The following is a 10,072-nucleotide window of genomic DNA, read 5'->3' as shown; positions in this document are numbered from 1 at the left end:
GGGCGGGGAGGGTGTCTTTTGTCTTGCCCTGAGAACTGGGAGAGGGGTGGGGAGAGAATCCCATACAGGGGAGCTGTTTTGTCTGGCTCTGGTCAAGGAGACCGATCAGAAGTTCCCTGTGGAATGGCATGGTGAGAGGTCAGAACCTGAGGACTCAGGGCTTGGCTATCACCTCACCATCTTTTCAGAAGTGATTTTCCCAGTGAACATACAGCCATTCTGAGTGTTCAGGGACAAAGCAGGGCATATACTATAGGACCCTGCTAGCACTTTATGTGTCTGTGTAAATTAGGAAAAATGACCTTCCACCTGAGGAACTAGAGACAAATGTTTCCTCCAGATGGACCAATCAGGAAAAGGTGCCCCATGCTTGCTTCAGCAGCACATATACTAAAAATTGGAACAATACAGAGAAGATTAGAAAAAGGTGCCCCTTCCTCCAGTCTGCTGTGTGGGCTGCTCCAGATGACTGCTCTTCTCTACCCATCCCTGTGTACCGGGCACGAACTGCCCAAATATGCACAAGGGGTGTGATAAGATTCCTGTCTCTGACATGACCCATCGAAGGTCAGATATCCCAAGAGCAAAGCATAGTTCCTGTCTGACCATGAGAGAACAGGAAGCAAGAGACCCCAGGAAATCAACTTCATAAAACCAAAGTGGTTTCTATTTGTTCCTTGGAAATGCTGGGGGAAATTGCCATCTTTAGCACTAAAAACAAAGATAAACTGAGTACCATCTGGTGGCACGTCTACTCCTACCAGTCTCAGTGGTCCCTTCCTACCCCAGGCATGTGGCCTGAGCCTTGAGCAGACTGCGTGATAGGAGGCAAGCTCTGCAGATGCAAAGGGACACAGAAAGCTAAGTCCTGACTTTGGGAGCTTAACCCAAGCAGCTCTTCAAGTCTCATCCCACCAAGCCCTGTTAGGCTCACCTCCTCCAGCCCAGTGACCGAGTAGGCATGGCCTTTGACTAGCCCACAAGCCATTCTTGTCTCATACTGAACTGGAACAATTGTCTGTGGAACAAAAACCAGATAGCCTGTCAGGGGTTGAGAAAGAAAAGTTCTATAGCCCAAGACACAGTTCATACTTGTTCACTTTCTGGGTTCTTTGAGAACAAGGACTCCTCCATGCCCTGAAAGTGTACCTCCTGGCCATGAGAATACCCTTAATATTACAGGAGACACATTAAGAATATAAAACTAACTGGACAAAAAGCATGCTGCAAAAAAGGTACATACAGTATGACAACATTTTAAAAATAAAAATTTAGATGATGTATGCATAGAAAAATCCTGGGAAGATATATACCTAAGGTTCATTAAGAGTTATTACCTTTAAATGGGGTTAATTTAGATAGGTTAATGTTTCTTCTTCTTTACTATATGGCTCAGTATTCTTCAGTGAGCACGTTATTATTTCCGAAAGTACTAGAATATAAGCTCTACATTGAGACTTCACTTTAGTGAACAAAGAGGACAGATTTTCTTCATTTGCTAGAAGAGTACCTGGAGCCTCCTGGGAGCTCAATAAATGTGTTAGAAGAGGAGAAATATTTCAAAATAAAGGAAGTCTCTCTTATATTTCTTCCTGTTAATTTATTATCAGAGAAACTAACTAGACCATGGAGTATGAAGGAGCTCCCACAGAGATTCCCTCCAAATGCTGTCTCTCTCACCTTCTTTGGGAGCCTTGGAATGGATAAGTCATCTCGACTCAGACCCTTGGAAGGCCCCAGGTTGGGGGGGTCTGTGTGTAAGGCACTGGCTACTGAGGGGACTGTGACACCAGCAGGGCCAGGTCATGCAGGTCAGAAGGATGGTCACTCCTGACAATTGGAGGCATACACACCCGGGTTGGTCTGTCATCTGAGCCTGTGGGGATGAGGTCTGAGTCCCTGAGCAGCGAGTTATCCATATTCCTCACCATCCGTGCAATCAATTCCCCCATATTCAGCCCAGAAGGAGAGGTTCCATAGGTCATGTTTGTGCCATCCTGAGGCCCAACGGGGAGGGCAGGGGTTAGTCCAGGAGAGGAAGAGAGAGCAAACAAAAGAGGGTGATAAAAAGGGAAGGAGATATAAGGGAGAGGACAGACAAAGGAAAAGAGGAGATATAAAAGAGCATGAATGGAGAAAAGGTGCAGAAAAGTGACACAGGAAGATGTTCTTCTACGGGTATGTTGTTCTAGCTAGTCTTCCCAAGCTTTCCTATCCATTGAGAGTCTTGGGAGAGGAAGGAACAGTAATTCAACTCAGGCATGGAAAGCTCAGCAATGGAAAGCACTAAGACCGTTATATACTGAGCGGTCCCCAGGACAGGTGTGTCTCTGAAACTCAGGAGGCCTGGCCAAGTCTGCCATCTTCTCATCCTTGTCTCCAGTCTCAGTTTAAACCAACTTTGTTGCACTAAGAGAGTGACCATAGGCTGAGCTTCTCCCACAAAGCCCCATGTGTCAAGTGAGAGACGCAATCAAAGCTCAATGACTAGGAGGCTTTCTTAGGGCATTGACGGGCTCAGGTCCATAGCCAAGTATGTGGGCAGCTTAAGGAGGCTTCCTGGGACTGAGCAGTTCTAGCCATAGAGGCCTACACTGACACAGGCCTCTGTCCTATTTCCAATATTCCAGGGCTTAGAATGTCCTTGCTCATCCTCTATATTGAAAATCCCCAGGAACTCTTCTCCCTTGAGAAATTCCCAATTTTCAAAGTTGAGAGCCAGTTCCTACTTCCTAAAACAAAACATTCACTCTGTCTTAGATGAGAACCCTATGCTGTTCTTCACTGAGTAAGTCTTCCTGATATTTGGCTGCTCTCTACCCTGCACTCCATACCCCAGACTTACATCAATGGAGCAGCCCATGAGGGAGCCTCTCTCAATTGCTTTCTTCATGATCTTGTACATGTCTCTGGGAGCATCCTTGATCTCAAAAAACTCTGTCACTCCTCCTGTGAAGTCCTCCATGGCCTCTGTAGTGTTCCCACCTTTCAGAGCTTCATAGGAACCATGGAGCCTTGGAGAGAGGATGAAGACCAATCTGAAGTCACAGGGTTCCAGGAAACATGACCCAGGTGCCACCATTGCCACCAGAACTTTATTCTTGGGTCCTGTGATGTTCTCTCATCCAATTCTCCAACAACCCTGTAAGCTAATGGATAGGTACTATGATTCCCTTTCTTCACAATGGAAAAACTGAGCTCTAGAGGCAAAGTGACTCACCCAAGGCCACAGAGCCAGAGCACTGGGACTGGAGACTAGCTATTACCACTTCCTGATAGTTCTCTTGTCACTACCCCCTGAACTCTGATAGGGCTCCATTAAAGCCATCAGTAGCTGGGGTGGGGCTTCTAAGTTGAGGACCATATGGTTTTATTCATATACTGCAAGCTCACAAGGTTGAGCCAAGCAAGACCCTGGGATTTGAGCTTCAGAAATTAATGCTTGGATCTAGGACTTGTAACGTCACCATGAAGACAGAATTAAAGAGCTCATTATGGGAAGCTAAAGCTAAAGATTTCTTACATGTGTCTTCATTTCTATTCTTAAATATAGTGTTTTTAGTTAGAGCTGTTGCTGCCTGGACTTGATCTTCTCTGATATTGGGTCACAGTTGAACACACACACACAAGCACACACACACACACACACACACACACACACACACACACAGCACACATGTGTGCACACGTGCACACAGACAAATGCCCCCTCTCATGAGTGAGACCTCAACTAGATCTTGTAGCCCAGCTCCTCATTTCCAGACCTGCCTCACTTTTGAAAGTGTTGCCTTACTTAGCATAAGCCTTCTCCAGCAGAGCACTCCAGAACTCATTGCGGTGGTTGGATTTGGTGAAAACCAGTTGATTGTTGTAAGTTGGCAGGCAGTCATCAATAACCACGTCCACCCAGTCTCCATAGCGCCAGAACTGCACAGAAGCATCAAGCACAGAGTAACATCCTCAGAACACCATTGGGAAATATGTCCCTACTCCACATTTCTTAGAGGTCTCTTTGATCCCAAAGCAGTCCTATTTCCTCAGCTCTACATCTTGGTGCTTGTTCATACTATTCTGAGTTTGGGATGTGTAAATCATTCTCTAACTGGACTGTGAGCTCCTTGAGAGCAGGAAGTGAGTTATGAACCATTTCCTCTCTGCCATAGAGTCCAGTCCAGCAATGGGGACAATAGGTACTCTGTGACTATCCAAGGAGTTGGAATTTTCATTCTCCAGCTCAGTAAGTCTGTGGTGGGGCCCAGGTATCAGTATTTTTAGATATCTCAGCTGATTCTAATGTGCAGCTAGGGTTGAGGACTACTGCTCTAGGTGAAAGTGAGGTATTGATTTATGTATTTCTTGATGACAAACAAGGTAGAAATTGCTGCTGAAGAAGGATTGACATGGAAGAGAAAGTGGCCAGAACATAATCTGACTGTAGCAGGAATGTTATGCAATAATTGCAATTTTGAATGTTGTTCTTTTATGAACAACTCAGTTTCAACTGGAAAAAAAAAAAAAAAAGCCAAATGTTGCTTAATTTCCTTCTAATGACATTTTCCCCCTTATTGGCAAAAAATCTGTCTAGACTTTGTATTAATGTCCCTTTAGATATCAGACTCTTTAAATGTCAGAGGGAGAAACTAGCAGCTTGATGGCACAGAGGAGAAACAAAATTCAGGGCCTGGCTGCCTTGGCCATACTTGGATGGCAGGAGGATGCTGATCCTGAACCTGAAGAGAAGACCTCTCTGAGGCCTTCAGTCCTGAGGTACAGGATCAGTAGGTATGACTGATGATTTAGTCAGTCCCAGGACATTAGGAGCCTTCAGGGCTGGAGACAGATGGGTGACTCAGAACCCCGGGATCTGCTAGGTCCCTACATGTGGAACTCACTCAGTTCTGGGCTAGCACCAGGATTTGGCTCAATGCCAGGATAGTTTGGATCCAGAATATGTCCAATGTCTAAATGGATTCTGGAACAAAGGTTCATTTCTGGGCCAACCCAGAAACCTGGTCTCCAGATTAACCAGACTTTTCTTCCAGAGCCTGGAAGAGGTGAATGATAGACTTGGTATAGACTTGCCTTAAAGGGAAACAAGTAAACCGGAACCATAGTCGTGGACAGTGTTTCCTTCACAATCTAAAGGGCCCTATGGATCCTCAGTGGAAATATCTCAGAGATCTACTTGAGAAGGCCTGCAGGTAATAACAGCAGTCAACTAGCTGGAGAAGCAAAAATAGACCCACAGGCCAGCACATGGGATGTATTCCTGCCTTTCTGGGGGACAGCAGAGAGTGTGTGTGTGGGAGCAGAGATAAATAACTGCTTGAAGCCTTAATGGGGGTCACTGCCCACAGCCATGGCTGGGAGGGTGGGTAGAACCTTTCCTGGAGCTGCTGAGAAGTCAAAGCCAGGACACCAGTGGTGGGTGGATGGCAGCTAGCCCCCTTAACTACACTCCAATTATCTCACCTGGAAGTGGAAGATCCCTGCGTAGTTTTCTGTGAAACTCTGATCATGGGGTATAACTCGGAAAAGCAGGTGTTCATTTAGGGTCAGGCACGCAATGGCTGCGAGAAACCAGCAGTCCCCTGCAGGAAAGCATATGGCACATGTCACAGGAGGAGCCTGTACCTCCAGGGAAGAAAGGGACCCAATCCCACTGGTCTGCTCCACTTCTCTGAAGAACAAGGTTCAAGTGGTACTCACTGTCCTACTTTCAGATCTGACCTTACAGAGGTGTCAATCAGGGAAGGAGTCTGGCAGCAATGTGATCAACAGGGTAACTTACACCCCATGACTAGTTTTCCTAAAGGCTGTAGGTAATTCTTCCGTCTGCAATGTAAACTCACTTCCTTTTCGGACCTCAGTAGAGACAGAGCAGTAGGTCAGAATTTGGTCAGTCTTCCTAACTAACGTCTGTAGGAAATCTGCCCTGCCCATATCTTTGCAACGTGAGTCCATTTCCCCTTCTGACCTCAGTTGAGACTGAGCATCTGAGACCCATTAGTCAAGTGGGTTTGTATTGTAAAGAAAACCAGTTAGGCGGCTGCCCCGGAACCAGTCTATGAGGGGCATTAAGACATTGCTGGTAATGGAATGAGATGGGAACATTTTCTCATTCCCTGAACTTTCTTTCTAGCAGAGTACTGTATGTAGTCCTAGGTAACACTTTGTTCTGTGTGTGCGTGAGTGAGCGTGTGAATGCCCAAGGGGCACACCTAGTACACTGACAGTTACAGAACTGCCTTATAAGAAGGATGGGTTCAGTATGCAGGCCTTTATTTTGCTCTGTGGGATGTGATAGCAACTTTGAGACTGCAGAGGGAGGCTGAGAGGTCCCCTGGCCCCCAATGAGGCAGCCAGCCTTTCCTTCGAAACAGTGTATTGGTAAAAAGGCTGATTACTAGCTTGCCCAGAGTTCCACTGGCAGCCTTCCCAGGGTGCAGGGACCTAGATATCTAAAACCTCCTCACCATCTCCTTCTGGGACCAAATTAGTCAAATTCCTTTCATTTGGTTCCTGACCTTTACTCTCAAATTTTAAATTATGTCTGTCTCTCCAATTTTACTTCACAGAGCTTTCCCGCAGTCCACACCAAAGATAATACTTCCTGAACAAGAGACTACGAGAGAGGAAGATCTAATGGAACAGCCAAAGTAACTAACCAGACAGTAAATTGGATGCTCATCCACATGGCAAATGTCCTCTTTGTTGAAAGACTCCTTTACTATAGAGCTACCATGGGGCAATTTAAACAAGAGTTCAAGTTACAAGCACCCTTTTTGGTAACTCATTTTGTGTGTGTATATAGATTCTACATGCCCAAGGGGCATTTCGGTATACGGTTTCAGAGCTGTCTTTTAAGGAAGATGGGAACAGTCAAAAGCAGGGCTGAGAGGGGTGCATAAGTGTCCTTGAGACTCTGGAGGGGAGGCTGTGGAGTGAGGCCTACGTCTGTGAAACAGGGAAAAGAACTAATGAGAAATGTGGGAGGAACAGTAATTGAATGAACCAATCACAGCACATAAAGTAATCTTACAAAAACCTCCTCCCAAAAATTCATTGAAAGCAAAAACAGATTACTGTCCCTTTACTTCCTGTAAAGGGATCATATCTTTTAATCACCCCTGATTATTTGACTAAATATGACCCGATGGACTTTCCTACCTAAATCTCCTTGACAGATGTCAGTTCTATTGGCTCCACCAATGATAAATCTGGGATTCTCGCAAATTTCCTGTGAAACAAAAAGGAAAGAATAAAGCATTCACAGTTATTATTTATTGAGGTCCATTATGTAGTACTGACCTACAGTATCAGGAGTGTTACATACACCACTCATTTAAGCCTCAAAAAAACATCCTGTGAATTGGGCACTATCATTCTTATTTTTCAGATAAGGAAACCAAGGTTCAAATATTTTAAAAAACTTGTCCAAGGACACATAGCAGATAAGTGGCAGAGGCCAGAACATGCCTCCTTTTCCCGGTGTTCCACATTGCTCCCTCACACTGACATGCTGTCTTATTAAGGATGCACTCTGAGAGGGCAGTATTGTTACTGTCACAGCTGGCAAAGGGACAACAGAAAGTATGGCTTTTGTTTTGTTTTCTATGACAGGAAAAGAGGTGCAGGAGAGAAAATAAGGATCTTTCTCCCCAAGATGTGGTAACAGATATTTAGAGTTAGCGTATGTCCCAGGATCCACAGGACCTGAAAGCTGGGGAGAGCAGAGAGCAAATTTTGGGCGGGCCTCAGAGGCCTCCCCATCTGTTGGTGAGTGCATTTCTTTAAGTTAACCCAATATGGCACCCCTGGCCCAGCAGTTAAGTGAAGCCTGACAGAGGCCAACAGAGGGTGCTTTTGTTTTTGTTTGGGTGTGTCTTATGCTTTGTTTTATAACTTTTAAAAATTTGAAATAATTATAGCTTCTGTGTTGGTGTTAATACAGTTCTTCACAGCTTCAAGAAGCCTTGCTATCTCTGTGACATAGCCCTCTCTCCCTCCCCCCCACTCCCTATCTCCCCTTTCCTCTCTCTATCAAAACAACCCAGCACATCTAAGTGAGCTGAAGCTCCCTGCATGCAGGAATCTGTCCCTTCTGCTAGAAGGAAAGTCTTGCTGAGACCGTACCATACACATCTCCTATCTGAAACTCTTACTGCAATGGAAGGATAAACCTCAACCAAGAATTTTTTAAAAGGTTACCTACCTATAGGAAGAGGAAGGGAATAAGGTGATGGGAATATAGATAGAAGTAAAACTCTGAATATAACGGAAAATAGTTTTTACTTAGAAATCATGTAAATTTTTACAGAATTAAAAGCCAAAATTAAAGATAATTTTAAAAAGCAATCTGTAACAGCTAAAAGCAATTTGAAGCAAAGGAACTTAGCTGCATATCAAGTTGCTGGCATGACTATACACATAAAAAGAATGAGTTCGAGTGACTTAAAATATAACATTTTGGCTGTTTGTCCAAAACTTTAACACGTATACTGTAGGATAAAGTAAATAAGAATTTATGTTAATGTCATTAGGAATCAAGATTTTTTAGTGTGAAAGAAAATATGTAAAATTATAAAATTGAATAACAAGTAATAATCCTGCAGTGTTGAAGTTGAAATGGATATTAACTCATGATTTATGTTTGTCTTTCTAAATTATTTCCTATCTCTCTGCCCTAAAAACAAAACACAACAAATGAAAAAAAAAAAAAACTAATAGCAATAACAATCTGGTAGTAAAGAGAACGTCAACATTAGGGTTGTGGTCTTTAGAAATCATTTCCCAATAATAACATGTAAAATTCATTTTTCCAAAGAAGAGTTCTTTCTTTTAAATAAACAAAGAAGCCAATTAAGATATAGTGGACATATTTTTGTCTCCCCAGTGTTTTTGCTTTCTTAGAATACATTCTCCTTTCTCCTGATATTATACTTCAATTTTCCACTGGGAAGCAACCCCACTGTCGGCCATTCCGATGGGCTTCTGCCATATCCAGCTCCAGATGTATAGTTGGGGCAATTAAAAGTGAGAGTGACTGGTTCAGAATAACCACATGACCAAATCTGGGCCAATGAGATATGCGTCAAGACTTGTAACTATTGAAAAAAAAACCCAAAATATCCTTCTGCCAGAGTTGCTAAGCTGGTCAGCCTGAAGTTGCTGGTGGCAACTTTGCCCCATCGTGAAGTTGGCTTACTGGAGAATAAAGCCAACTCAGAGGAAACAGATGGGGGAGTAGGGGAGTCAGAGGAAGGAGGAGATAGATAGATAGACAGATAGATAGATAGATAGATAGATAGATAGATAGATAGATAGATAGATAGATAGACAGATAGATAGACAGACAGACAGATAATATTAGAGACTGTATCTTGATGACATGGTTTGAGGGCTGCATTCAGTGTCTAGATCCAACATCGCCCTTAAACATTAAAGTTATATGTGAGCTTTTGGTTTAAATTGGTTTGAGTTGGGCCTCTGTTACTTGCCAGCTGAAACACTTGACTACTTTATGTTCTTCCCCTGTGATAAGGAATATATTATAGAGTGACTCAAATCTAGAAATTTAGCTACATTTTTTAGCTGTCACGGGTGTAGCTTCCTCCCCTTGGTCTATAAGTTTAAAAGCACTCCTCATTCTCCCACCTCCCACCAATTCCAGGGCTGACTACTTGGAATGACAGAAGCAACTATACTGATATCTATTCTGTTTAGTGGTCCAGGTTTTTGAAGGGAGTTACATTTTTTTTACATTAATAGAGATTTCCCAATATACCACATTTACCTTCAACACTACTTCAGTTAAATTCACCAAACATTAATTGAGCTCTATGCATGTACAGAACTAAAGGAATTAAGGATACAATAAAAATGAGAAATTATCCTTGCCTGCCCTCCAGGAAACCCATGGCCTAGTGACACTCAATTGTTTGTCTTCATAAAAGATGTCTGTTTGGTGAGGGTCAGTTACCAAACTTGTTGAGGGTTAATTCATAAAAAATCTTTGATTTTACCTGAATTTATTTGATACTTCCTCCCCACAACCAACTTCTTCCTCTCT

General features: G+C 43.4%; 1 protein-coding gene across 1 annotated transcript in view; it reads right to left on the bottom strand.

Annotated features, from left to right (window-relative positions):
- The window catches only part of CAPN3 (calpain 3), a 29,950-nt gene that overhangs the window by 15,376 nt on the left and 4,502 nt on the right, over positions 1–10,072 (bottom strand). The window contains exons 2-7 of the mRNA XM_023527709.1: positions 7,171–7,240; positions 5,473–5,591; positions 3,794–3,927; positions 2,846–3,014; positions 1,854–1,997; positions 888–1,018 (exon numbers count right to left, since the gene is read on the bottom strand). Of these exons, the coding sequence (XP_023383477.1) occupies positions 888–1,018; positions 1,854–1,997; positions 2,846–3,014; positions 3,794–3,927; positions 5,473–5,591; positions 7,171–7,240 (767 nt within the window). The remainder of the gene's footprint in view (positions 1–887; positions 1,019–1,853; positions 1,998–2,845; positions 3,015–3,793; positions 3,928–5,472; positions 5,592–7,170; positions 7,241–10,072) is intronic.

Source organism: Pteropus vampyrus, unplaced genomic scaffold (assembly GCF_000151845.1).
Source record: "Pteropus vampyrus isolate Shadow unplaced genomic scaffold, Pvam_2.0 Scaffold19, whole genome shotgun sequence".
Lineage (NCBI taxonomy): Eukaryota > Metazoa > Chordata > Mammalia > Chiroptera > Pteropodidae > Pteropus > Pteropus vampyrus.
This window is presented reverse-complemented; position numbering and strand designations above follow the sequence as displayed.